The sequence below is a fragment of the Selaginella moellendorffii genome, unplaced genomic scaffold, assembly GCF_000143415.4.
Source record: "Selaginella moellendorffii unplaced genomic scaffold, v1.0 SELMOscaffold_85, whole genome shotgun sequence".
NCBI lineage: Eukaryota > Viridiplantae > Streptophyta > Lycopodiopsida > Selaginellales > Selaginellaceae > Selaginella > Selaginella moellendorffii.
In genome coordinates this window covers 514,282-540,311 of record NW_003314346.1, presented here as the reverse complement: position 1 = coordinate 540,311, position 26,030 = coordinate 514,282, and the positions used below count along the sequence as shown (strand labels likewise).

At 51.6% G+C, this 26,030-nt stretch overlaps 13 protein-coding genes and 1 long non-coding RNA gene across 15 annotated transcripts; 8 read left to right on the top strand and 6 right to left on the bottom strand.

Annotated features, from left to right (window-relative positions):
• Positions 1–53: 53 nt before the first annotated feature.
• On the bottom strand, positions 54–2,080 carry LOC9663301 (farnesyl pyrophosphate synthase). Its single transcript, XM_002987866.2, has 14 exons — positions 2,005–2,080; positions 1,798–1,952; positions 1,714–1,738; positions 1,548–1,663; positions 1,388–1,474; positions 1,210–1,326; positions 1,071–1,159; positions 970–1,021; positions 814–912; positions 720–764; positions 507–668; positions 372–452; positions 273–316; positions 54–210 (listed from the first exon to the last, which is right to left on the bottom strand). Exons 1-14 carry the CDS (start codon positions 2,075–2,077, stop codon positions 207–209), a joined length of 1,149 nt encoding a protein of 382 aa, XP_002987912.2. The 5' UTR covers positions 2,078–2,080; the 3' UTR covers positions 54–206.
• Positions 2,081–2,540: 460 nt separating this feature from the next.
• Positions 2,541–3,505, bottom strand: LOC112341528 (translation initiation factor IF-2-like). Its single transcript, XM_024661776.1, has 3 exons — positions 3,005–3,505; positions 2,754–2,839; positions 2,541–2,646 (listed from the first exon to the last, which is right to left on the bottom strand). Exons 1-3 carry the CDS (start codon positions 3,503–3,505, stop codon positions 2,541–2,543), a joined length of 693 nt encoding a protein of 230 aa, XP_024517544.1.
• A 418-nt stretch (positions 3,506–3,923) lies between these two features.
• Positions 3,924–4,239, bottom strand: LOC112341543. Its single transcript, XR_002990577.1, has 3 exons — positions 4,187–4,239; positions 4,015–4,083; positions 3,924–3,964 (listed from the first exon to the last, which is right to left on the bottom strand). It is a non-coding gene; the product is annotated as an uncharacterized LOC112341543 (long non-coding RNA).
• Positions 4,240–5,920: 1,681 nt separating this feature from the next.
• On the top strand, positions 5,921–7,628 carry LOC112341540 (SH3 domain-containing protein C23A1.17-like). Its single transcript, XM_024661822.1, has one exon. It carries the CDS (start codon positions 6,280–6,282, stop codon positions 7,603–7,605), a length of 1,326 nt encoding a protein of 441 aa, XP_024517590.1. The 5' UTR covers positions 5,921–6,279; the 3' UTR covers positions 7,606–7,628.
• Positions 7,629–7,709: 81 nt separating this feature from the next.
• On the bottom strand, positions 7,710–9,665 carry LOC112341527 (pentatricopeptide repeat-containing protein At2g35030, mitochondrial-like). The gene is made up of 2 exons (XM_024661775.1): positions 9,304–9,665; positions 7,710–9,168 (listed from the first exon to the last, which is right to left on the bottom strand). The coding sequence occupies exons 1-2, from the start codon at positions 9,663–9,665 to the stop codon at positions 7,710–7,712; spliced, it is 1,821 nt and encodes a 606-aa protein (XP_024517543.1).
• Positions 9,666–9,697: 32 nt separating this feature from the next.
• LOC9663300 (protein VTE6, chloroplastic) lies at positions 9,698–10,984 on the top strand. The gene is made up of 5 exons (XM_002987917.2): positions 9,698–10,099; positions 10,168–10,421; positions 10,476–10,599; positions 10,660–10,764; positions 10,834–10,984. Exons 1-5 carry the CDS (start codon positions 9,716–9,718, stop codon positions 10,912–10,914), a joined length of 948 nt encoding a protein of 315 aa, XP_002987963.2. The 5' UTR covers positions 9,698–9,715; the 3' UTR covers positions 10,915–10,984.
• On the top strand, positions 10,975–13,095 carry LOC9663299 (peter Pan-like protein). The gene is made up of 9 exons (XM_024661821.1): positions 10,975–11,022; positions 11,075–11,236; positions 11,288–11,518; positions 11,575–11,667; positions 11,714–11,901; positions 11,965–12,158; positions 12,226–12,334; positions 12,391–12,551; positions 12,623–13,095. The coding sequence occupies exons 1-9, from the start codon at positions 11,005–11,007 to the stop codon at positions 12,877–12,879; spliced, it is 1,413 nt and encodes a 470-aa protein (XP_024517589.1). The 5' UTR covers positions 10,975–11,004; the 3' UTR covers positions 12,880–13,095.
• Positions 13,078–14,209, top strand: LOC9663298 (ADP-ribosylation factor-like protein 8b). Its single transcript, XM_002987915.2, has 6 exons — positions 13,078–13,189; positions 13,264–13,345; positions 13,413–13,445; positions 13,510–13,631; positions 13,707–13,868; positions 13,938–14,209. Exons 1-6 carry the CDS (start codon positions 13,152–13,154, stop codon positions 14,053–14,055), a joined length of 555 nt encoding a protein of 184 aa, XP_002987961.1. The 5' UTR covers positions 13,078–13,151; the 3' UTR covers positions 14,056–14,209.
• Positions 14,210–14,632: 423 nt separating this feature from the next.
• Positions 14,633–15,069, top strand: LOC112341542. The gene has a single exon (XM_024661825.1). The coding sequence runs from the start codon at positions 14,650–14,652 to the stop codon at positions 15,004–15,006; it is 357 nt and encodes a 118-aa protein (XP_024517593.1). The 5' UTR covers positions 14,633–14,649; the 3' UTR covers positions 15,007–15,069.
• Positions 15,049–16,548, top strand: LOC9663297 (pentatricopeptide repeat-containing protein At2g35030, mitochondrial). The gene has a single exon (XM_024661774.1). It carries the CDS (start codon positions 15,049–15,051, stop codon positions 16,546–16,548), a length of 1,500 nt encoding a protein of 499 aa, XP_024517542.1.
• A 1,585-nt stretch (positions 16,549–18,133) lies between these two features.
• On the top strand, positions 18,134–19,868 carry LOC9651982 (cytochrome P450 71A1). 2 transcript variants are annotated; one of them, XM_024661818.1, is made up of 3 exons: positions 18,134–18,832; positions 18,881–19,084; positions 19,148–19,868. In XM_024661818.1, exons 1-3 carry the CDS (start codon positions 18,182–18,184, stop codon positions 19,778–19,780), a joined length of 1,488 nt encoding a protein of 495 aa, XP_024517586.1. In that variant the 5' UTR covers positions 18,134–18,181; the 3' UTR covers positions 19,781–19,868. The 2 variants fall into 2 exon arrangements, with proteins under 2 accessions (XP_024517586.1, XP_002987959.2); XM_002987913.2 differs by having other exon boundaries at positions 18,135–19,084.
• Positions 19,869–20,843: 975 nt separating this feature from the next.
• LOC9651981 (cytochrome P450 71A1) lies at positions 20,844–22,531 on the bottom strand. The gene is made up of 3 exons (XM_024661773.1): positions 21,959–22,531; positions 21,543–21,863; positions 20,844–21,478 (listed from the first exon to the last, which is right to left on the bottom strand). The coding sequence occupies exons 1-3, from the start codon at positions 22,472–22,474 to the stop codon at positions 20,846–20,848; spliced, it is 1,470 nt and encodes a 489-aa protein (XP_024517541.1). The 5' UTR covers positions 22,475–22,531; the 3' UTR covers positions 20,844–20,845.
• Positions 22,532–22,561: 30 nt separating this feature from the next.
• Positions 22,562–24,339, bottom strand: LOC9663296 (serine/threonine-protein phosphatase 7). The gene is made up of 5 exons (XM_002987864.2): positions 23,653–24,339; positions 23,111–23,569; positions 22,907–23,053; positions 22,729–22,836; positions 22,562–22,674 (listed from the first exon to the last, which is right to left on the bottom strand). The coding sequence occupies exons 1-5, from the start codon at positions 24,337–24,339 to the stop codon at positions 22,603–22,605; spliced, it is 1,473 nt and encodes a 490-aa protein (XP_002987910.2). The 3' UTR covers positions 22,562–22,602.
• A 651-nt stretch (positions 24,340–24,990) lies between these two features.
• Positions 24,991–25,476, top strand: LOC9651980 (geraniol 8-hydroxylase). Its single transcript, XM_002987911.2, has one exon. It carries the CDS (start codon positions 24,991–24,993, stop codon positions 25,474–25,476), a length of 486 nt encoding a protein of 161 aa, XP_002987957.2.
• The last annotated feature ends 554 nt before the right edge of the window (positions 25,477–26,030 follow it).

The window sequence follows — 26,030 nt, the reverse complement described above, 5'->3', positions numbered from 1 at the left end:
ATCAATGACCTATGACAACAAGTTAGTATATATATATTCCAAAATACCTGATCCTAAAGTGTCATAATAAAAATTTAAAAGTCCTCGAATGAGCAGATAGCTGCAGCTTTTGTTGGCTTTGATGGGGACACATTTAGCGCGAGAAAAGCAACGGATATTTACAGCTAAAATCATCATCTGTGCTCCGCATTGCACGAAGCCCAATACTAACTACGAAACAAATGACAAACGCGTGTAACAGCTGGCAGGAACGGCAAGAGAAGCAATTCTACCTTTGGCGCTTGTAAATTTTTTCTAGAAATAACGACAGAACTCCCTGCAGGGTAATTAGAGAGTATTCAGGAAGTAACAAACTCGAAAACACCACGTACTTGTAAGCGAGTACTCTTTTCCCGATCAATAGCAGACAAAATTCTCCCATAGCTTGTCTGTTGATACTCCGAGAAAGCTGCCTGCATTCACCAGCAGCTAAAGAGAAAAGTCTCAAAGCAAAACAAAATACTCACTGCAAGGCCCAAGTCGTTGTACACTTTCTTCACCTCCTCGACACAGGCATTGTCCTTCTTGCCATAGTTGTTCTCTAGTCTCGTTTTCTGGCTAGCATCTGCTCGTTCAATAGCTCGAACAATGAGCCAAGAACACTTTGCGTCCTGGATATCTGTTCCAACCTGGAATGTTCAGTGAGCTTGACATGAAAGACAAAACAGCAAGGAATCAACCTTGCCAATAACATCAGGATGTCCATAACAATCTAAGAAATCATCCTGCAGGGGCCGATTCCGTCAATAATCAAAGGTAATGAACCACAAGGACCTGAATTTGAAAATAGGTTCCCATTTGTAGTAGTATTTGTTTCGCAGATTCGAACTTGGAGTTGTCGCTCTCGCCTGACATATACAAAGCACAAGCAACCTGTATTCTCATATGGCGTCAACGACTTGGTTTATAATGTCACTCTTGCTCCCTCACCGGAAGATAGAAAGAATAAAACGCTGTCTTAAACTTCACAATCCTGAGATAGCTGCTTTGACAAACATTATGGATACTTCATAGAGTCAAATAAAACTTACGTTTCCATGACGTACTTGGACAAATCAACCTTCCCGGCTGGCGATGTGATCAGATCAAGCATCTGACCGCATGCTGTTTGATATTCCACCTAGAGTTTAAGTCACTTAGAAATGATTGCTTTTCCAGGGGCTAACGCACCTCGTCAAAAAGTTCTCGGAGATCAAAGTAGTACAGCTGACCATGGAAATACTTCCTCAAAATCCGTGGTACATGGTTTCTAAGCAGTAATGCATCGTTTGCAGCAACAAGACCCACCTAATCACAAAGGAAGACTGTGTCACAGCTCATTGATAAAATTCTCACAAAACTCACGAACATTAGGCTGTTTAAACCAGCTCGGCTTTCCTCTCCTGGTGTGTGAATCGTCCATTATATCATCCATTACTAGGAAGTAAGCTTGCAGCTATGCATGGAAAAGCAAAAAGTAGAAACCAAAAACACTTAGAAGTTCTTTACCAATCGATGCAAGAACTTACCCATTCAATACACCATCCAAGAGCAAACGCTTGCTCGATTTCATCCCGGGAGAGCTCGTCTTCGGACTTGAGCAGCACCAAACTGTCGATCACCGAGAGACCTCGATTTAATTTTCCTGTCCCAAAAGGAAGTGAGTTTGATCGAAAAAAAAAGGAATACAGGTACCTCCTGGAACATTGTAGTCCAACATCTGGAAAGACATTGCACTGAGAAAACCAAAAGAAGGAAAAGAAAAAATGAAAGCTCAACCTTGGACACCCATTCTCTGGATTCACGAGTAAACTGGAAAGCATCGCAATCCGCAAGTAGCTCTTTCTTGATCTTGTCAAACGCCGCGACGAACTTGTCCCTAAACGAACCAGCGGGAGAAATCGTCTTGCTACCTGCCAAGATCTTGGCAGCTCCTGGACGATCGAAAATGTGGAGGATTACAATCGCGATGACGATGCGCATTACCTGTGGCGGGGCGATCGGCTGCGGTCGCCATAGATCGGAGAAAAGCCCTGGACAAGAGACTCCTCACTACCATAACCTAAAATATTTATATGCGTTGCGCGGTGGCAATGCTCGAGTAAAAAAACTGAAGTCCTACAAAGAACTCTCAAGCACTAAACAGCTTATTTGCAATGCACGGAGCAACGATCGCAGCGCTCGTGTTCGTGCTGGTTTGGAAGACGACACTGGAAAACGTAATTCAGCACGGATTTCCGAGTGAGTGAAGCTCTGAGCAATCGAAGAACCTGTGAAAAATCGAGAGAAACTATAAGCGAGGAAGAGGAAAACTTCTTACGTCTGTGGTGTCGACGCTGACTTCCATGCTTTTCAAGTCGGCCATGTTTTTCACCTGGAGCTGGTTGAGCAACGCGATGCTCTTGATGGTCGACGTAGGAAAGATCTCGAGCTCGTCTGTGATGGTGAAAGTTAGATTCTCTTTCACGTACCCGTTCTGGAGCTGAGGAGCAAGAGGTTGCTCGATCTGGTGGGGTTCTTGTTCACTCCTCTCGGACTTTGGCCTCGTCAGGACGTCCTTGTCCACCACCATGATCGAAGGTTCCAGCTTCTCCATGCTCTGAAACAGCCGGACCACAGCTCCCAGTCCTGTGAGATCCGCCTTGTTATCGTGAAGCAGCTTCATCACGCTTCCAATAGGAAGCAGCAGGAAGTTCATCAGAAGATCGACGAAATCTTTGCCTCCCTCCAAGAACAGAACATTCCCATCGGTTTGATTGTAGAGTACTGATACGCGAATCGCTGCCAGGCTACCGTGTTGCTGCTGCTGCTCTTTCAGCATCTGCAATTCATATACTTCAGTTTTGGCCCTGAAATAAGAAACCATACCTCTTCTTCGTGACCCATACACTCCCCAACTATTTGTAAATTTTGCTCACTGACTCGATCGTCTTTGAGCTGCATGAAATTGACGTGAGAACATTACCAGAAGTTGAATCCCACATACCTCTTTTCCACTGCGTGGCGATATTTCCCCAAGTCTGCGTGGCGATATGTCACCAAGTGGTTCTTTCTCACCATCTTTGAGTGACGCCTTCTTCTCCTTCCTGGTTTCTTTGCCAGCATCTGTTAATTCAAGGTTTATGATTGACGCCTTCCTACTATCCTTCCGCGGCGACTTGGCGTCTCGTTCTTCTTTCTCGACAGCCTTGAGCGACACCTTCTTCTCTTTCCTTTCTGTATCTTTACGTGGTGATTTGCGCGGCGATTTCTCCCTCTCGCTATCTCTCTCAACAGCTTTGAGTGAGGCCTTCTTCTCTTTCCTGATCTCTTTCTCAGCATCGTTGAGTGGTGTTTTGGCCTCCCTCTCGTCAGTGTTCTTGAGTGACGTCTTCTTTTCTTTTCTGGCTTCGTGGACCTCTTTGGTAGGCACCACAATCTTTTCCTGAGAAGCTGGTTTATCCTCCTCTTCAGCCAGATCTTCCTCCTTGTCAGGAACAATTACCATATCTTCTTCTTCGTTCACCGGATAACCGTCTTCCACCAATTCAATCTTGTCATCAGTACTTTCGGCCTCTTGCTGGACAGTCTCCTATACATTGTCAACGTTTCGACTGCGTCCATTACAATTCAGACGTTCTCGTACCTCTAGATCGGATTCTTCAGACGATTCTCCCACCTCCGACTGCTGCAAATCCTCGTCATTCACTTCCACAACTTGTTGCTCAGCATCTTCCTACACAACGCAAAGTGTTCTTGCTCATTTGGAGTTATGGGAGTGATTCGTTCAAACCTCTGGTACTTCAACTTCTACTAAATCTTGCTGTTGCATCTCTTCTTCCACTTCCTTTTCAGTTTTGACGCCGTCCTCGTCGTCCTCCGGCTGCTCCTGGACGTTCTCCTCAACCACGTCGGGACGTGGAGATGGCAGAGCTTCAGCCTGCTGCACATTTTCTTCCACAACCATCTGCCAAACATTCACAGTTAATGTCGCTCATTTCCAAGAAAAATACGTACATTTACTGCCGTTGTGTGTCAAGCAGAAGCAGAAAAAACCTGATCACGTTCTTCAACTTCTGGTGGTGCCTGTGTTCGAAAAAAAAAAAGGAAAAAGAAAAAAGCCAAACCAGACGAGTTCACGACAAAGAACGAAAGAAAGAAAAACATAAAATGAAAAGAGAGAACTTACAGTGGATTTGCGCTTCCTCGCCACTTCACTCTTTCGTTTTTTCTCGTCTAGAACATTTTGGTCTTCCCTCACTGCACCAACAAGGCTTGCGATTTTCAAAAGCAGCGCGTGAAGGTACGATTGAATACCCGTCCTTTGTGGGGGCGGCGGCGGTGTGACGATGGGCGTAGGCGTAGGAGGCGGCCCCCCAAAAGTGGAGCGCCTCCGCCCACTCGATCCTGGCGTCTGGAAATTCAAAGAAAAGAGTTCGAATGACCAAAGACACCACACGAATCTTTCATACCTCTGCGAGCGAATACTTCTTGACGGAATTAGACCGATCGCCCATGCTTGACTGATCAACCACCGACGCGCTCGATTCTTGTCACAAGATTTAGCTCCCTCCAATGCGCATTGCCCCTCCTAGAACCCTAGCCCTATATACCCTTCAACATCTCATCCATTCAAATTCAAATTTGCGCGCCCAATAGAAGAAATTTATGAAATTCTTCATATCAAGCAAGGAACACGGACGCGAATAATCTAATAGCGATCCAGGCGGCCATGCTGACAGTATATACAGGCATCTTTTGGAGATGCCTGCCACCGAGCTGGTGACATAGACGCCTTGCTGGTAGGATTTTTAATTTGGTTATGGGTAAAGCATTAATCAAAGATCAAGAATTCGTACAATCTTGACCGTTGGTCGCGGCCATCGTGCGGCCAGATTTGAATTGTGTAGAATGCGGTTAAATACGCGGGAGTTCTAACCTCCTAACTTTGGCGCTGCGTTGGAAGCGTGGCGGGCGGCGCTGTGTTCTTCGTTGGCGGCGAGGATGGCGATCGATCGCGGTCGCGAAGCTGCGAAGGTAATCCCATTCGTTTGTTCCAGCTCAGGCTCGATCCAGCTGGCGGAGGTCTAGGGCGTGGGCGTAGACCTAGTGTCTGGGGAGCCAGGAATGGGGAATCGATCGAAATATCGCAGTGAGGAATCGATGGCCGGGAAAGAGGATTCTGCCAGCGATCGGAACAAGACAGGCATGTGGGGAATCGATTGATCTAAAGCGGGTGTTTTCGCCATGGCGAGGCCAACGAGCACCAGTCCAGTGTGGTCGTCCAGCATTGAGGACGACGATGAAGAAGATGATTTTGTTTTCCAGGAATGGGGTCCTGGGGAAATCGAGGACATGCCTCCAAGGCCTGTGACCGCCGGAAGCTTGGGTACCAGGGCTAGAACACCGCAAAGTGGCATGTCCAGGGGAGGCGCCTCAAGGCCTCCCACGCCCTTCATCGCGCCTTGTCCGCTGCCAAAGATGAAAATTCTCAAGGAGCGCGACATGGAGTCTCTTTACGAGGAGATAATGAAGCTCTCTCAAGCGATAAACGATCGAAACGCTCTCATCAAGAAGCAAAAGGTGTACGCGTCCAGGCTGAGGCTTCAAAACAGGTGCTCTATTTTCTCTTTGCTAGAAGCGTTCTATTTTCCTTGTTGGTGATTCAAGGCTTTATTGGTTTCAGTGGACATTCTGTATTACAGGAGATTGGAGAAAAACGTGGATAGTTTGGAGAAGCTGGGGATAAAGGGTCCTCGGACTGGTGCTCCAACGAGGTTGCGTGCTATTGTTCAGGGTACGTTCTACAACTGAATTGTTCCAAGCATTCAGCATTTACTTTTTATAATCTCTGTAGGCCTTAGATTGAAGATGGCAAAGTTTGAAGCTCTCTGTAGCTCGCAGGAGGACGAGATATACCAGCTTGAACGAGACTTACGCGTGACCAATTCAAAAGTCAGTGAGCTTTTCAGCTTCAGGTTTATTAATTTAACTCTTTAGAAATTGCTGTTCTCGTTTCAGGAGATCCAAATTGAAAGAGATGTCTTTGCCGGGGAAATGGGAAGATTGCAGGAGGTAATCAAGCATCTCAAGAAGTCACAGCAACGACTGAGCAAAGAAAACAAGGAGATCAATTACATGAAAGACAAGAACAAGATACTCGAACTTGCAAACGAGCGGCTTCATGCCTCCATCCAGGTATTCGACCTTCCTGTCTTTAGGAGTGTAAAGTTCTTGATTCTGTAGGCTCTACAAGGCTCTGTCACAAAAGCCAACGAGGACATGGATGCAAGCAAGCAGGCAGCAGAATCGGCAACGCAAGAGGCAAAAGAAATGACCAGGCTTTATGACAGAATTATGGAGCACAAGAGTTGCCTCGAAAAACTGGTCGATATGGAGAAAGCCAGCAAGGAGAAGGTAGAAAGGAGAACGCTCACTTTGTCAGCATTGATAACAAGGACGGAGAAGCAGCTGATGGAACTCGCTAGAAAAGGTGTTCCTATACCTGGACTTAAGCTGAGAGGTGGAGGAGCAGATGATCCTTACTACAACGTTGTGTATAGAAGTGAAGGTGCTGGTGACGCGGTTACTCAGGTCGCGGTGGATCAAGGGTGCCAGACATCTTCTCACTCAGCCAAGCCAGCAGCTGTTCCAAGATGCCGGAGCGCCAGCCCGGTGGTGCCAAAACTCAACCTTGGAAAGCTCTCGGCCTCGGATGTATGTGAGAAGCCCAAACCAAATACTGTTGTTCCAGTGCCGCCGGAGGTAGCGTCCAAGTCGTCCAAGTCCTCAAAGTCCTCCAAGAAGTCTTCGAAGTCTTCGAAGGCATCGAAAAAGAAGACTAGAGGTTCACCGTCACCAGAACCTTATTCAAGACCACCGTCGCGTCTGGCTTTCACTTCCGAGGCTTCAGTGCCTGCGAGTTTGCCTCAGCCAAATGAAAGTTTTCCTTCAGCTCCAGGACCACCACCACCAGCAGCACTAGCGGCAGAAGCAGCAGCAGCACCACCGCCACCAGCACCAGTGGCAACAGTAGCAGCAGCACCACCACCACCAGCGGTAGCTCCTCCTGTTGCGACAGCAACAATAGCTGCACAAGCTTCACCACCAGCAGTATCTCCTGCCGCTGCTCCATCATCAGACCGAGAGATCCATCGTGTGAAGAACGAATCCAGAAAGCTGGAGACAGTCACAGAAGAGATGGAAGTCACCGTCCAGAGCTACAACGACAAGCGGCCAAGCACAAGCTTGGGCGACAGGCGGCAGCAACTTAGAAGCAACGAGACGAGCACAAGCTCCAGCAGCTACTTCAACTCAATGGGCAAGAACAAGCAACGGATGCTGGAAATTCGATCGCAGCGAGACCAGGAGTGCCTTGCGTGGCTTCGAACGTTGGAAGTTCCTGAAGAACAGGCCGCCGAAAATGTGAGAGCCACCACGACCGCTACCACAACGTTGGAACAGCCTTGCCGGAGCCGGGCACCACCGAAGCCAGACGTGGTCTTTGCGGAGGACACCTTACAGATGACTCAGTTAACCAGACCGGCTTTCAAGTTTCCCACTAGACCAGGTAACCGACGTGTTTGGCGACAACAGCATCCTCCATAGCTCCACAGCTGGGCGATTCTTGGTGTACAGTGGTGGGTCTTGTTTTGTATAGTAGTGACTTTTCTTTTTCCTCGGTGCAGATGATCTAGCCTCGTTCATCGTGATCACACAAAGCTCGCAAGCAGCAGATACGAAGACGAGTCTCCCGGAGCCGAGTTAAGGGCCGACTTGGCCGCCAGAGCTCCATCCCGGTGTTCTTCGTGGTTCTTGCAACTCCCCAGCAGCGCCGTCCACTCCACCGAGTCTGGAACAAATGGCATGCTCCCGACAAGCTCCCGAGCCTCTCGCACGAATCCGGATCGAGCGAGCGAGTCGACCATGCAGCAGTAGTGCTGCCTTGTCGGCTGAATCCCGAAATCCATAGCCATCGACACGAAGTTCCTGCCGCTGTCGTAGACTTTCCCGGCATGGCTACACGAAAGTAGCACGAGCACGAAGCACACCTCGTCGGGAAACTCGCTGGCCTTCATCTCGTCGAAAACGTCCAATGCCTGCAAAGGATGCCCATTCAAGGAATATGCCGCGAGCATCGAGCTCCACGCGACGAAGTCCTGGCGGGGCATGGAATCGAACACCGCATATGCCTCGGCAAGATACCCGTTCCGGGAATATGCCGCCAGCATCGAGTTCCACGCGAAGTCGTCGCGCTGTGGGATGCCCTGGAATATCTCCCGAGCCAGGGAAAGATACCCATGCCGGGCATATGCCTCTAGCATCGCGCTCCACGAAGCGCCATCTCGTTGGGGCATGGAATCGAACAGCGCCCGAGCTTCTTCCAGCCCGTGCGCGCTGTGGGCTAGGGCGGAGATGATCGCGTTCCAGGCGGTGGGATCGAGCTTGTCCGGCAGGGATTCTAGCATTGCTTTCGCGGAATCGACAGATTGGGTGGAATTCGCAACCAGCATTGCCGTGGATGAGATGAGATCACACTCGGGCATGCTCTCGTAAATCCCTTGCGCCTCTCCGACCAGGCTGTGCTGCGCAAGAACGCCCAGCATTGCGGTGGCGGAGTAGAGATCTTTCTCGGGCATCGAGCGGTACAGGTCTCTGGATTCTTGGAGATGCCCTCTCTGGGCATATGCGGCAAGAAGCGCAGTCGAAGAGACTATACTTCTCTCTGGCATTCGATCAAACAAAAGCTTTGCCTCTCGCAAGCCCTGAGAAGTGATTGTAGCGACAAGCATTGCCGTCCAGGTGAAAACATCCCTCTTGGGCATCAGATCAAACATCTCCTTTGCTCTGTCAAAATGCCCGCTTTGGGCATACAGTGAAATCATGGCGTTCCACGACACAAGATCCCATTCGGGCATTTCGTCGAAAAGAATCTTTGCAACCTCCAAATCCCCTTGTTGCGCAAAAGTTCCCAGCACAGCAGTGAAAGATACCAAGCTCTGCAAAGGAAGCTTATCAAACAGCTCTCGACACTCCTCGAAATGCCCGCTCCGGGCAAGCGCAGAGATCATAGCATTCCAAGTCACGAGATCTCGAAGCTTCATTCCATCAAACACTCTTCTAGCATCGCCCAGGAGGCCAATCTCCCCAAAGGCATCAACCATCGCAGTGCTGGAGCAAAGATCATGCGCGGGCATGGAATCAAAGATCGTCTTTGCTCGATCCAGGTGCCCGTTTTGGGCATATGCCGCGAGAAGAGTGTTCCAGGCGATGAGGTTCCCATTAGTAATGGAGGAATCGAAGAACTTCTTAGCGTCCCCGACGAGACCATTCCTGGCATACGCCGCCAGCATCGCATTGAGAGCCACGGTGTTCTTGCCGGGCATGGCGTCGAAGATCTTCCTGGCCTCTTCCACTTGCCCATTCCGCGAGTAGACCGAGAGCATGATCACCCACGAGAAGGCATCCTTGGCGGCAATGGCATCGAATGCGCGCCTCGCCTGCGTGATGTTCCCCAATCGCCCAAGCGTCTCGATCAGCTTGTTCCACACGGGCAAATCTTGCTTTTCTTGCTCTTGCTCCTGGATCAGCAGGCTCAAGATCTCGCCACATCGCGGCGCGCTCCTGCTCGAGGCCTTGATGCGATCCAGCCATTGCTGGCGATTCATCGCGGGGCGCCCATGATGGATCGATCGATGGATTGCCCTCCCCTAAAAGCATGGATTTAGGGCAGGCGATGAGCGTGGCGCGGTGGCCTCCGCTATGCCTGGTTCCATCGCAATGCGGCAGCAAGATCGCGCACAGATCTAGCTCCTCGCAGCCCAGATTTAGGAGATCGAGGAGGAGATCGACGGTAAGCGTGAGGGCGAGTATGGAGGAGGCCAGGAGCGCGATCGAAGTGGTGCGCTGGGCATTCTCCGAGGATCCCGCGTCGTGGGGAGCTGCCATGGTCGCCAATGGTGTGATCTTCGCGCTGGGATTCCCGCTGCTTAGGGCTGGCCTCACCTGGCCGGGCGTCGGCAATGCTTACATCCTGGGATTGGTGCTGTGGAGGGCGTTTGGCGGACAAGGCTTGCTCGTCGCCGCGATCTACTTTTGCCTGGTGAGTCTCTCGATCCATCGCCAGATTTCTTGGGGAAAAAGTTTCGAGAGGTTTCTTCGTTCTTGCAGGGAACTGGAGCGACCAAGGTGAAGATCAAGCAAAAGGAGGCCGAGGGGATCGCGGAGAAGCGGAGTGGCAAGCGCGGGCCAGCGAGCGTGTGGGGATCTGGGAGCGCCGGCATTGTGTGCGCGCTGGCCGCCGCCTCTGGGATCGGTGGAAGCGATTTCCTCCCGCTCTGGAAGCTCGCCTTCGTCGCCAGCTTCTCCACCAAGCTCAGCGACACCATCTCCAGCGAGATCGGCAAAGCTTACGGCAAGACAACGTGAGCGAGTTCTTTCGAGTTCTTCTTTGTCGTGATCATCTTTCTCATTCTCAGGTACCTCGTGACGAACTTCTCGATCGTTCCGCGAGGAACCGAGGGAGCAGTGAGTTTGGAAGGCACTGCCGCTGGACTCGTTGCTTCGATCCTCCTAGCGTCCGCTGCCTGGAGCTTGCATGAGGTTTGGATAAATCGTTTCCAGATCGCTTGATCGTGATCTTCGATCGTGTTCTTGCGCTAGGTGGATTTTTCCGGAGCGGTGATCTGTGTGATATCTTCGCAAGTTGCCAATTTTTTCGAGAGCTATCTGGGAGCTACGTTACAAGGCAAGCCTGGATTCGAATGGGTAAATCCACGAATTTTTTCTTACTATTCGTTCTAACTAAAGTACCATCTCCCTTGTGTTCTTGTGTAGCTAAACAACGACATTGTCAATGTATTAAACATCGCGGCGGGTGCAACATTAGCTATCCTTTTCAAGCTCTCATTTATGTGAATATGCTACCAAAGCTCTGTGAATATACCATTTTCTTACACCAAATAGAATATTCTTGGGTGCCGTAAAACCCTAGGCTAGGGTTCTTCAATGGGACACACGCGAAGGGTGCGTCTTGGATCTTCGTTCTTCTGGATCGATTCATTGCTTGTTGTTGCAGAGGAAGAAGCACACGCACAAGGAGTTAGCGCCGAGCCATGAGACGGGCGAGAAGATTCCCAGGAGCTTTGTCATTGGCAGAGGGAAACTGCCGGTGCTTCTCCGGAATTTGGAGCAGGATTTGCGCAAGCTGATGCTTCCTCACACTGCATTGCATCTCAAGGTAAGCCCGGGCAGATTTTCCAGAGGAAATGCGAGTGACCTCTCTCTTTAGGAATCTGGGAAGAACACGCTTAAGGACTTTGTTCACGTCGCTGGTCCTTTGGGTGTTTCGCATTTTGTGATCCTGTCCAACACGAAGAACGCTCCTTACATGAAAGTTGCCCGAAGTCCTCACGGCCCGACCATGACCTTCAAGGTTCATGATTTCTGCCTGGCCGCGGACGTTGCTCGTGCTCTTCTAAGGTACCGAGCACCACCATCAATCTTCAAAAATCCACCTTTGGTAAAAAAAACTTGTTTTTTGCAAAGACGATCGTTATGACTCGTCCTTCTGCTCAGGTTGTTCTTAACGGATTCAATCCTGCTGAAGCTCACTTGAAGCTTGTGACAATTATGTTCCAAAACATTTTCCCAGTTATCGATGTGAAAAAGGTAGAGCTGCATCACAAGCTCACGTCGATTTATAGTTGATTTTCAGGTGAAACTTTCGCTTTGTCAAAGGGTTCTCCTCTTGAACTATGACAAAGACACAAAGGTGATCGACTTTCGCCACTATGCGATCAGCGCACAGCCCGTCGGGGTTTCTCGTGGAATTCGTAAGCTTGTCCAACGTACCAAAATTCCAGATCTCAGGACGCTCAACGACGTGAGCGAGTTTGTTACCAAGTATGCCTCTCTAGCCAAGCAACAGTGTCATTGTTTCTCACGGCCTTTTCTTCTTGTTCGTAGATCCGGATATGGGTCTGAGAGCGAAGCTGAGAATGAATCCTCAAGGGTGACGCTGCCACAAGATTATGGACGAGGAAATCCGGCATCACAACAGAGTGCTGTCAAGCTCCATGAGATCGGGCCTAGAATGACGCTGCAGCTCGTGAAAGTCGAGGAGGGGCTTTGTTCAGGAGCGGTCATGTTCCACGAGTATGGTATGTTTTCATGCACTGCGTGTGGAAGCAGCTTGCTGACGACGAGCTGTTTTTCGTTTCTTTTCAGTTAAAAAAACCGCGGAAGAAGTAGCAGAACTGAAAGAAACTTTCGAGAAGCGGGAGGCATTACGGAAGCAAAGAAAGGCAGAACAGGAAGCGAACGTTCGACGGAAAGAGTGAGCGTTGTTCCTCTTTGTTTCTCTTTGGCTCAGCTCTCTGATCTGCCTGTCAGGCTTTTGAGAGAAGAAAACAAGAAGAAGAACAAGAAAAAGAAGGAGGAGCCAGTCGATGATATGGACGTGGACATGGATGGTGAGGAACAACACGAGGAGGAGGAAGAGGACGACGATGCCGATTATTATCGCCAGGAAGTCGGTGAAGAACCTGGCGAAGGTAAACGAAACTTTACTTTGTTGCGACAAGTTCCTTGTTTCTGATGGAGTTTTTCTTGCTTTTTGTGCCAGACTTTACGACCGGAGCAGCGCAAAAGCGTGGATTTAAGCGCGGATTCAAAGTTGGACGAGCAAAGGTTAACCAGTTCCCGAAGATGGGGAAGTTCGCGACGGGGAAACCACGATCAAACAAACGAGAAAGAGAAAGGGAGGATCATCAACGTAGAGGCTCCAAGAACAAGATGGGGAACCCACGATCAAACAAAAGAGGAAGAGGAAGGGAGGATCACCAACGTAGCGGCAGCAAGAACAAGCGCTCCAAGACTTAGAAGAATCAAAAACAAAGAAAGCGCGCCCGTTGGATGGCGGAGAATCGGACGTTCACCGCTGTTCCAGCACATTGCGTCGCGCTGGAGGACAGCTGTGGTACGGTATGGCGTACGGCACTGGCGAGATCCACGGCCGTGGTTGAGTGGAGCTTGAGGCTATGGTGGACGATGAAGTGTGACCTTTCACAAGTGAAAAGAAGAGAGGCAAATTAGGGATACTAGGTTTTTGCGCGCATGGTGTAGTCTGGTAGGGCATTTGGCAGGGCGCGGCGATGGGGCTGTGGGACGCCTTCCTCAATTGGCTTCGCAGGTAAGAGCACGAATCATCCATGGATTTCTTCCCAGCTCTGGTGATTGAGCTCTCTGTCTCTCGCTCTCTCTTAGTTTGTTCTTCACGCAAGAAATGGAGCTCTCGCTGATTGGACTCCAAAACGCTGGCAAGACGTCGCTGGTGAATGTGATTGCGGTATGGAAAATTCGCGAATGCGCAGAGAGTCTTTCTTGGCTGATCTTTTCTAGCTCCTCCATTGCAGACTGGTGGATTCAACGAGGACATGATTCCAACGGTAGGAATTCTGTCGATCGATCCATCCTTTTCTCCTCCATGCCTGACCTGAGGATCTCTCGCAGGTGGGATTCAACATGAGAAAAGTGACCAAAGGCAATGTGACGATCAAGCTGTGGGATCTGGGCGGACAACCACGCTTCCGGAGTATGTGGGAGCGCTATTGCCGCGGAGTTTCAGCTATCGTGTAAGAACTTCTCGAGCCGCCAACTTGCGACGACTAACGAACGCACGAAAAAAAAAACTTTCTTTGGTTTTCCAGCTACGTTGTGGATGCTTCTGATAGAGAGAACGTCGCGATTTCCAGGGACGAGCTCCATGATCTACTGGGAAAGCCATCGCTAGCCGGAGTACCAGTGCTAGTTCTCGGTAACAAGATTGATAAGCCGGATCATCTCTCCAAGCAGGCTTTGATCGATCAAATGTGAGTAAGCCAGCAGCAAAGTTCCTCTTTTTTCTAGACGATTGTTCTTACGGCTTCTTTCTCTTGCAGGAGCTTGCAATCTCTGGCGGACAGGGAGGTTTCTTGCTACATGATCTCGTGCAAGAACTCCACCAACATCGAAGTAGTCATCGAGTGGCTCGTCAAGCACTCGAAAACGAAGAGCTGACGCGCGGATCGATCGATTTCACTCCACTCCCTGGTATGTATTCTCCGCGATTGAGGTGTGTCACAACGCAATAAGGGGGGCCTGGGCTGGTCTGGGAATTTTTGTATAGCTTTGTATCTATCATTCTTGCTATGCTGCGCTCAGAAGTTCCTTCTCTCGTCTAGTTCTTGGGCAGTGTTCTCAGATCTTCTCTTAGATCTTCTTTAGATCTTCTTAGATCTTGGGTAGAAAAGGGCGAAGGTTTTTCTTTCTCACAAAGTGGTGGAACAATGGTGTGCTATCATCTCAGGCTGCGCTTCGAGCGCTACTACATGGCGGCGTTCATCAGCAGCGCGCGAGTGCGCAAGGTGGTGATGGCGACGAGCAGCGAATCGCTCCTCCAGGACAAGAAGAAGCAGCGGATGAGCTTGGATTCAGCGGAGCTCGTTGGCAGGGCGCTGGCGGAGAGGATGAAGGCCAAATGCCTCCACAAGGCCAAGTTTGACATGAAGCGCGAGTTCGCGGACAAGGATCCCAGATACCACGACTACATCACCACCATCGCGGTCGCGCTCAGCCAGAACGGCATCACGCTCTACTGACAGGATAGATTGGATGGATCGGGAAGGGAGGGGTTTAGGGTTCTTGGCGGCTATGGCGATCCTGCAGTTCTTGCGGCTGCGCTTCCACAACAAGTACATCATCGCGTTTGTGGGGAATCGCAAGACAACGCAGCATGCCGAGGCGTCGTCGGTGGAGGCGGCGCTGCGCGATCGGATGCCCAAGACGAACAGCCTCCAGGCGGCGGAGCTGGTTGGATTCACGCTGGCGGAGAGGATGAGGAAGAAGCAGATGCTCAGGGCGAGGTTTAACATGGAGGCCGAGATCGCGGAGAAGGCGCCCAAGTTCCATAGCCACATCAAGGTCATCACGGACACTCTCCGCAAGAATGGGATCTCACTGCTCAGCTAGATTTTAGCTTAGAATGATGCAAGAGGAAGAAGAAGAGGAAGAATGGCGTCGGCGATGATGGAATCCCTCTCCTTCCAGGGCCAGCTCCAGCGATGCGTAGATCTCTCAACAGGGCGCGAGATCCACAGGAAAATGGTCGCGAGTGGGAATCCAGTGGATTGGAACTCGTTGGTGAGAATGTATGGCCGATTTGGGAGCCTGGAGGAGGCACGAAGAGCGCTAGAGAGCGCCGTGGAGCCGGATGTTTGTGCTTGGACCGCGATGCTACGAGCGTATGCCTTGAGCGGGCATCTTGGTCTCGCCAAATCCACCTTCGATCGAATGCCCGAACCGGATCTCTTCGCTTTCAACACGATGATCACGGCGTTCGCGAGGAGCGAAGAACTCGCGGGCGCCAAAGCCCTCTTCGATTCCATGCCGGAGAGGAACGTCGTCTCCTACACCGCGATGCTCCAGGCATATTCCCTGGCTGGGCATCTTGCCGATGCGAAGGCCATGTTTGACAAGATGCCGCAACGCAACGTTGTAGGATGGACGGCAATGATTCAAGCCTATGCCCACGGCGGGCATCCCGGCGATGCGCGGCGGATCTTCGACCGGATGCCGCAACGCACCACAGTCTCGTGGAACGCGATGCTCGAGGCATATACTATGCCCGGGCATATGCTCGAAGACGCGAGCGGCATATTCGACGCCATGCCCGAGTGGAGCCTGGTATCCTGGACGGGCATGCTCCAAATGTATGCCACGAGCGGGCAGCTCAACCGGGCAGCGCGCGTGTTCGATTCCATGCCCGAGCACGATATCGTGTGCTCTACCGCGATGCTCCAGGCATATTCCCAGCGCGGCCAAATGGAGCTCGCGGGTGGGGTGCTGGAATCCATGCCTGAGTGGAATGCCGCGACGAGCACGGCTATGGTGATTGGATTCGCCCATCTGGGGCATCTGGATCTGGCGAAGATCGCGTTCCACGCCATGCCCGAGCACGCGATGGCGGCGTGGACGGTGCTGCTCGAGGCGCTGGCGGTGAATGGAGAGATTGGCGATGCGGGCAGGGTGTTCGATCGCATGCCAGAGCGCGACCTCGTGTCGTGGACGTCGATGATCGCGATCCAGTCGCGGACGAGGAGCGCGATCGATCTCTTCCGGATGCTCTGCGCGGAGGGGCTGGATCCCGACGATGTGTGCCTCACGCACGTCCTGGCAGCTTGCAATCACGTCGGGATGGTGGGCGAGGGATTGCGGCTGGGGATGGGAATGCTCCCGGACTTTGGGATCGCGGCCAGGGAGGAGCATCTGTCGTCGATGATCCAGGCGCTGGGGCGAGCAGGGGATCTAGTCCGGGCGCAGGACCTGGTTGGGTCGGGCGGGATCGCGAGCGCGAACTCGGTGGCCTGGACGGCGCTGCTGGCTGGCTGCCAGATCCACCGGGATGTGGATCGCGCAAGGCGAGTGTGGGGAGAGCTCACCAATTTGCTGCCCAGCGACGCTGTGCCACAGATCCTATTGGCAAACATTTGCTCGCAATCCATCGCGAGCTAAGTTGGATGTTTGCGAGAGCTCAATCTGCGAGAGCTCCACTGAGATCCTCATGGAAACGTGTTGGATATCACGGCTCTACGCCAGGGAATCGAGCGGACGATGGGCAGTGCTCGTATCGGCTGCCTGTTCTCGCGCATGGACAGGTTCTTCGTCGTCAAACTCTGGCGTGAAACCAACACCGTGCAAGTAACATCGTTTCTTCCAGTGCCGGATCAATCGTCCAAGGAGGAGGATTTCATGCTCATGAAACTGAGGTGGCTGGATGCGTGCGAGCAAGGGAGTGTCACCCTGAGCGACGTTCTTCCAGCGGAGCCCACGGCCGGGTTTCGCTCGCTGGTTTCTTACGTGGAAGAGATCCAGCGACTGTTTGGACTGCCACCTTCGATTGTGCCCTTGGTGGGATCATCCCCGTAAAAAGAGATCCACGCCTCGGAGCTCTCTTTCCTGGCTCACGGCCACAAGTCGCTTGTTCTCTTGAGGAGAAGGAAGGGGACTGTCGTCGAGGTGTGCTTGCGGGAGGATGCTAGCAACGAGACGCGGATTCACCCGGGGCCTCGTCGATCACGGGACAGTGGACCTTGGAAGTTCGCAGGGCGTGTTCCATTTCCATGCAGAAGTTCGCAGGGCTGGAAGGGCACGGGGAGTCCTTGTCCGCGCAGCACGTCCCTGGCTTGGAGGCCACGGAGAGGATGTGGAAGCAAGCCTACGCTGGACTGCGACACCTTCACAGCAAAGGAGTGCTCCATCGCAATGTCAAGCCGGACAACATGATCGTCTTCCATGAACGAGTGCTCAAGCTACACGACTACGATGTTTCGTGCTCCAAGGGCGATGGCCGTCACACGACCTCGCCTTCGCAAATGTGTCCCTACGTGGAGGACGAGGACGTCTTGGTCTTGGCGCTCGCTATGTGAAGTGCAAGGTGGCCGTGGTTACCAAGGAACCTCGCCTTCACATCTTCCAGAACGAGCTACGTCCGGATCGTTTCCCCGAGTACATGAGGCACGCAGTTACTTTCGCGATGGCGAGCCTCGGTTTGGATTTGCAGTTTCGTCGATTATTCTTCCAAGCTTTAAATTTTTGGATCGGAGCTAGTTAATGAAGAGCAAGAACATGATTCAAGGACTTATCTAAACTTTGCTACTATTCATCTCCAGAGAATTACACAATAATACAATTAGCTAATAATGCAAGTGTTGGGGACAAGCTCATTTCGTGATTTGGATCCATAACTTTGGGAAAAAGATTGGCTCTGTCAACAATGACATGCGATTGTTAACACAAAAATGTGTATATTGTTTTGATAGGCTACGATGTCGGAATCCATGACAAATTGGAAAAGCCAAAAAAACGGTGGACTTTCTACCATTTCCATGATAAAAAAATCCGATGGTTATCACATAGAACTTAATTTTATAGAACCTTAATTGTTGAGCAATTGCCTATTAAGCTGATTGATGGATCAAAGCTTTCCGACACTGACGCTCCAACAACGTGGGGCCGGCTGGGCTGGCGGGCCTCGGAACGGGATCGCGAAATGAGGAAAAGATCCATTTTCGTGTCTTTTATAGTTGTCAACTTTTATGCTGAAACAAATATATCTTCAGCTGAGCGATAGAGCTGAGAAGAGGAAATGGGGAGTGATTTTGTTTTGGTTGTGGCGGCAGCACTATTGATCGCTGCTGTGCTATGGAAGCTATGGAAGAGTAGAATTAAAACGTCTCTTCTTCCCCCAGGTCCCATTGGGCTTCCACTGATCGGCCATCTCCACTTGCTCTTTGCAAATCCTCCACACACCGTGCTCCAGAGGCTGTCGGCTCGCCATGGACCGATCATGTCACTGCGATTCGGGCATGTTCCAGTGGTTGTCGCCTCCAGCCCAGCAGCCGCCAAGGAGTTCCTCAAGACCCACGATGCCGCCTTTGCATCTCGCCCACTGAGCGCCGTCGGGAGGATCTTCGTCCACTACAACGCTGACATCGCTTTCGCCCCCTATGGCGACTCGTGGCGGCACTTGCGCAAGATCGCGACACTGGAGCTCCTCACAGCTCGCCGGATTGACATGTTTCAGGGCGCGAGAATGGAAGAGGTAAGATCCATGTGCCAATCGCTACTAGGGGTGAACAATTGCGAGACGGGGATCGTGGATGTTCGTGGGCGACTGTCGGCACTCACGTTCAATCTCATCACTTTCATGCTCATGGGCAAGCGCTACTTTGGCAAGGACGCAGAGAACGATGAGGGGGCAAGGAAGTTTCTGAAAGTGATTGCGGGTACATTTGAGGTATGTGGAGAGTTTCCAATCGGGGATTATTTCCCGTGGCTCCCCAAGTTTTTAGATCCGGCAGAACATCGTATGCATTCCCTGGCTAAATCATTGCACGAGTTCCTTGGGGACAACATCTCCGAGCACGAGAACAAGAGAAATAACAGTGAGAAAAATAGCACCGAAGATGATTTCTTGGACATCCTCCTTTCCCTGAGAGACAATGGCGACGAGCGACTACAAAACAAAAATATCATAAGTGTTATGACAGTAAGAAAAGTTTCTCAATTCGACCAATCAGTAGCTCATCACTCACGATCTTTTTCTTGGCAGAACTTGGTCGCGGCCGGAACTGAAACCTCAGCAGTGACGCTCGAGTGGGCGATGGCCGAGTTGATCAAAAACCCCACCATCGCCGCCAAAGCCCGAGAAGAGATCGAGTTAGTTCTTGGCGAGAAGTGGATGACGAAGATGGTGGAAGAGCACGACCTCTCACAGCTAACATATCTCCAAGCCATCGTCAAGGAGACACTCCGGCTACATCCGGCAGTACCACTGCTCGTCCCCCACCAATCCACGCAGCCGGTTAGCAACGTCATGGGGTACCACATACCGCGCGGCACGACGGTGCTCATCAACGCCTACGCCATCGCCAGAGACACTTCCGCCTGGGGTGACGATGCGCTGCTCTTCCGGCCCGAGAGATTCCTTGGCACGGATCTGGACATCCGGGGCAGGGACTTCGAGGCGGTGCCGTTTGGATCAGGGCGGCGACAATGCCCGGGAATGGCACTGGCGCTCACCACTGTCCATCTCACGCTTGCCAACCTCCTCCATGGATTCGAGTGGAGAGAACCCAGCGGTGAGAGCATCGACACGAGCAAGGAGCAGTATGGATTGACGTTGCTCATGGCAAACAAGCTGCGATTGATCTCCACCCCTCGCCTGGAACAAAGTACCTTTTAACGATTAAGCAGTCAGCTATAAAAATAAAACATGCTCCAAACCCTAAAGGATCAGATCTGATGATGGCTAAAAAAGCTTTGGAGACAAAGGGGGATTCCATCCAAATCGATGTGTTGGCGTATGGCTCCTGATTAGAAAGTAGATTGCAAAAGGGAAGTGTGCTGGAGCAGCGGCTGAACAGGCAAGATATGGAATTGAAGCCTCTCCCAGAGCTATGCCCTCCCCAAGGCTTTCTTCCCCCAAGCTGAGATGATAGAGTTTACGACAGCATTGGAGGCATGGCAATGCACACCTGAGTGTAAAAAGAAGCTGAGTTATCTCTACACCAGCATTTCAGACTACGGCCAGTTGCAAGCGGAGATGAGGATGCGCCAGCATTGGAGAAGCTTGGTATCTGAGAGAAAGTGGAGATCAGTTTTAGAGTTTGCTGGTTTATGACCGTCTCGCTCCGGGGCTTCAAGAACATTCCATTTGAACTGGCTAGTGATGCTGATAGAATATTCAAGGAGCTTCACGATGCGTGTGCATGACCGCCAGACTGCCTTGTCTGCTTCTTGGAGATGTTTCTCAGGCTTATGGTCGGGGGAAGCTTGGTGCAAGAATGTGGTGCACGGATCAAATTCATTGGGGCTTGTGCGTTACTGCTTCACGGAGTCGAGCTCAGAAATGTGGACACCTGCTGGAAGCTGTTGTTGGAGAGCACCACAACGCTTCTAAGCGAAGATGAAGATAAGCTTTTGGACTTCTTGTCATTGGAGTGCAACTTGTCCAATCCCTTGCTCCAATCTATGCGGGCTGCAAGGAAGAACAAGAATGCAGATTCTGCCAACCCCTTACTAGCTATGCACGTTGCAAGCACTAACGTAGATGTTGTCAAGCCGCTGATAAGCTGAACATTAACAAGAGCTTCAATCACACTTGGAAATCAAATTAACTCTTAGTCTATTCTTTTCCAAGTTTTCAACAATTTCTTCAGAATATTTAATACTTACAAATTGTGCCAAAAGTTCGTGGTTTCTTTCTTATTCATGGAAGCTATTCTTCCAAGCTTTCTTTCGATCGGAGCTATAAGGTACCTTGTTCTAGCCGTGGGGTGGCGATCAGTCGCAGCTTCTTTGCCAAGAGCAGCGTCAATCCATACTGCTCCTTGCTCGTGTCGATGCTCTCACCGCTGGGCTCTCTCCACTCGAATCCATGGAGGAGGTTGGCAAGCGTGAGATGGACAGTGGTGAGCGCCAGTGCCATTCCCGGGCATTGTCGCCGCCCCGATCCAAACGGGACAGCCTCGAAGTCCCTGCCCCGGATGTCCAGATCCGTGCCAAGGAATCTCTCGGGCCGGAAGAGCAGCGCGTCGTCACCCCAGGCGGTAGAGTCTCTGGCGATGGCGTAGGCATTGATGAGCACCGTCGTGCCGCGTGGTACATGGTACCCCATTACATTGCTAACCGCCTCGGTGGATTGGTGGGGGACCAGCAGCGGTCCCGCAGGATGCAGCCGGAGTGTCTCCTTGACGATGGCTTGGAGATAAGTTAGCTGTGAAAGATCAGGCTCTTCCACCATCTTCGTCCTCCACTTCTCACCGAGAACTAGCTCGATTTCTTCTCGGGCTTTGGCGGCGATGGTGGGGTTTTTGATTGACTCGGCCATCGCCCACTCGAGCGTCACTGCTGAGGTGTCGGTTCCGGCCGTGACCAAGTTCTGCCAAGAAAAAGATTGCAAGTGATGAGACTGATTGATCGAATTGATAAACTCTTCTTCTTACTGTCATGACACTTCTGATGTTTTCGTTTTGTAGATGCTTGTCACCATTGTCTCTCAGAGAGAGGAGGATGTCTAAGAAATCCTCGTCAGTGTTATTCTTCTTGTTGTTCTTTCTCTTGTTCTCGTGCTCGGAGATGTTGTCCCCGAGGAACTCGTGCAAGGATTTAGCTAGGGAATGCATACGATGTTCTGCCGGATCCAAAAACTTGGGGAGCCACGGGAAGTAATCCTCGATTGGAAACTCTCCACATACTTCAAACGTGCCCGCAATCACTTCCAAAAAATTTTTCGCCCCCTCCTCATTTTCAGTGTCCTTGCCAAACTAACGCTTGCCCATGAGCATGAAAGTGATGAGATCTTGCCCATGAGCATGAAAGTGATGAGATTGAAGGTGAGCGCTGTCACTCGCCCACGAACATCCACAATCCCCGTCTCACGATCATCTGCTACTAGTAGCGATCGGCACATGGATCTTACTTCTTCCATTCTCGCACTCCGAAACATGTCAATCCGGCGAGCTGTGAGGAGTTCCAGCGTCGCGATCTTGCGCAAGTGCCGCCACGAGTCGCCATAAGGGGCGAAAACGATGTCGGCGTTGTAGTGGACGATGATCCTCCCGGCGGCGCTCAGCGGGCGAGACGCAAAGGCGGCGTCGTGGGTCTTGAGGAACTCCTTGGCGGCTGCTGGGCTGGAGGCGACAACCACTGGCACATGCCCGAATCGCAGCGACATGATCGGTCCATGACGAGCCGACAGCCTCTGGAGCACGGTGTGCGGAGGATTTGCAAAGAGCAAGTGGAGATGGCCGATCAGTGGAAGCCCAATGGGACCTGGAGGAAGAAGAGACGATTTAATTCTACTCTTCCATAGCTTCCATAGCACAGCAGTGATCGATAGTGCTGCCGCCACAACCAAAACAAAATCACTCGCCATTTTCTCCTTGTCGCAGCTCTCTTGCAGCTCTCACTCCGAAATATATTGTCACGAATGATCTTGACTCCTACGACCAACGCCCACGAGGACCTCAAAGGTGGCAGTCGTGGCATTTTTCTAGATTTTTTTTATCCGTCTTTTGGCAGATCTAGCTCGTCGTCTGAATCCATAACATTAACATGATCGTAATATGGCATAACCTGCGGAAAAGCAACCAAAGCGGTGGATGGAAGTATCAAAATGAAATTGCTTACATGTGGCTGCGGGAGGACCGCCTCAAAAACACAAATGTCGGGCTCGCAAAAATCCGGTGGTTCCAAAACAATGTAGGCTGCTTTGTTGTTAAAACGAGTTTCGGTCGCCTGCCATTGTTGACAATCGAAACTTTGTTGCATTTACGAAGAAAGAAAACACGAAATGAAGAAGGCCAACCTGAAACTGAGGATAGTCGGGAGCACTGAACAGAGTGATGAGCTTTCCAGCCTTGACAACGTGGTCGATCGTGTAGCCTTTGTCCATGCTCGCCATCTCAGGACGCTTCTGTCTCGCATCCGGCCCCTCGTGAGATCTCACTATAAGCTGCACTGCCGAACAATCCCAATGATCGTGAGCAAACGACGCAAAACACCACCTTACCTTTAGCTTGTGCTTGTCCATAAACTCTTGAGTACAATCCGGTCCAAAAACAAGCCCTTCGTTGCTCGCAAGCCCCGGGTTTGGAGATGGGTCGGACCACAAGATATCACCCGGTATCACGTTGTTTCCCACGGCCGACGGATCCAGCACGCCTCTTCTCGACTTTGCAAGGTCGTCCAGATCACCCAGCTTGAGCTTAGCAGCAGCTCTCACCAAGAAAGATCGCGTAGAAGGCCCCGGTTCCAAGCTCCGGAACAAGGCACCGTGTGCCATGAAAACTTTGCCGGCTATCACCGCCACCAGAGGATGGCCCTCGAAGCATCCCAAGAGCTTGCGGTAGAAATGCTTGGAATGCTCCCCAAACTTGACGGAGATCTCTTTCTCGAAGCCGTAGACGCTCGTACAGAACTTTGTCTCGTGGTTTCCTCGCAGAAGAAAAACTCGGTGAGGTAGCAATACCTGAAGAAAAAAAGTAAGAACAATACCACCTTTCACTACCACCAGAAAGAAGTAAAAAAGAAAACGTGATTCTGAGATCATACCTTCCAAGCAAGGAGGAGAAAGTAAGTCTCGAATCCCCACACTCCTCGATCCACATAGTCCCCGTTAAACACAAACATTCGTTCCTCGTCGGGGAGGCCGGCCAGATCAAAGAGATGGAGCAAATCATGGAGCTGGCCGTGCAAATCGCCCACCAGGACGATGCTACTGGAGCTCGACCGTGGCGGCTCCAGGCGCAAGCAATTGGGCTCCTTGTGCATGATCTTGGAAGCCCTGGCGATGAGCGAATCGGCGACCGCGACTGGCACTACCTGGCGCAGTGCTTGCGTCCTCAGCATGGAGGCCGCCTCCGCCAGGGTCTCGCCCACGCCGATTACCCATTCTCGCGTCAATCCTCCATCCTCTGGCCATTCCACTACCTTGCTCACCACCTCCTCCTCTGCCGCCATCGCCACTCCTTGCGCCTGATCCGAGCTGGATTCCGGGACTGGCGCCTTTGTTGTCCCTCTTCTTCGACGGTGCTCATCAACGCCTATGCCATCGCCAGAGACTCTTCCGCCTGGGGTGACGATGCGCTGCTCTTCCGGCCCGAGAGATTCCTTGGCACGGATCTGGACATCCGGGGCAGGGACTTCGAGGCAGTGCCGTTTGGATCGGGGCGGCGACAATGCCCGGGAATGGCACTGGCACTCACCACTGTCCATCTCACGCTCGCCAACCTCCTCCATGGATTCGAGTGGAGAGAGCCCAGCGGTGAGAGTATCGACACGAGCAACGAGCAATATGGATTGACGTTGCTCATGGCAAACAAGCTGCGATTGATCTCCACCCCTCGCCTGGAACAAAGTACCTTTTAACGATCCAAGCTATAAAAATAGAACATGCTCCACAGATCTGATGATGGCTGCGAAAGCTTTGGAGGAACTGAAGAAGAACAAGGGGGATTCCATCCAAATCCAACAGTCGCTGGATGTGTTGGCGTATGGTTCCTGGGAGGGGATATCCAAGCATGAGATTAGAAAGTTGGTAGGAAATAGATTGCAAAAGGGAAGCGTGCTGGAGCGGCGGCTGAACAGGCAAGATATGGAAGTGAAACCTCTCCCAGAGCTACGCCCTCCCAAGGCTTTCTTCCCCCAAGCTGAGATGATAGAGTTTACGACGGCGTTGGAGGCATGGCAATGCACACCTGAGTGTAAAAAGAAGCTGAGTTATCTCTACACCAGCATTTCAGACTACAGCCAGTTGCAAGCCACAACACAAGCAGAGATGAGGATGTGCCAGTATTGGAGAAGCTTGGTATCTGAGAACAAGTGGAGATCAGTTTTAGAGTTTGGCACCTGGTTTGTGACTGTCTCTGCATGATCTTGGAAGCCCTGGCAATGAGTGAATCGGCGACCGCGACTGGCACTACCTGGCGCAGTGCTTGCGTCCTCAGCATGGAGGCCGCCTCCGCCAGGGTCTCGCGTCAATCCTCCATCCTCTGGCCATTCCACTACCTTGCTCACCGCCTCCTCCTCCTCCTCTCCCGCCATCGCCACACCTTGCGCCTGATCCGAGCTGGATTCCGGGACTGGCGCCTTTGTTGCCCCTCTTCTTCGACGGTGCTCATCAACGCCTATGCCATCGCCAGAGACTCTTCCGCCTGGGGTGACGATGCGCTGCTCTTCCGGCCCGAGAGATTCCTTGGCACGGATCTGGACATCCGGGGCAGGGACTTCGAGGCAGTGCCGTTTGGATCGGGGCGGCGACAATGCCCGGGAATGGCACTGGCACTCACCACTGTCCATCTCACGCTCGCCAACCTCCTCCATGGATTCGAGTGGAGAGAGCCCAGCGGTGAGAATGCAACGAGCAATATGGATTGACGTTGCTCATGGCAAACAAGCTGCGATTGATCTCCACCCCTCGCCTGGAACAAAGTACCTTTTAACGATCCAAGCTATAAAAATAGAACATGCTCCACAGATCTGATGATGGCTGCGATAGCTTTGGAGGCACTGAAGAAGAACAAGGGGGATTCCATCCAAATCCAACAGTCGCTGGATGTGTTGGCGTATGGTTCCTGGGAGGGGATATCCAAGCATGAGATTAGAAAGGTGGTAGGAAATAGATTGCAGAAGGGAAGCGTGCTGGAGCGGCGGCTGAACAGGCAAGATATGGAAGTGAAGCCTCTCTCAGAGCTACGCCCTCCCAAGGCTTTCTTCCCCCAAGCTGAGATGATAGAGTTTACGATGGCGTTGGAGGCATGGCAATGCACACCTGAATGTAAAAAGAAGCTGAGTTATCTGTACACCAGCATTTCAGACTACGGCCAGTTGCAAGCCACAACACAAGCAGAGATGAGGATGTGCCAGTATTGGAGAAGCTTGGTATCTGAGAGCAAGTGGAGATCAGTTTTAGAGTTTGGCACCTGGTTTAT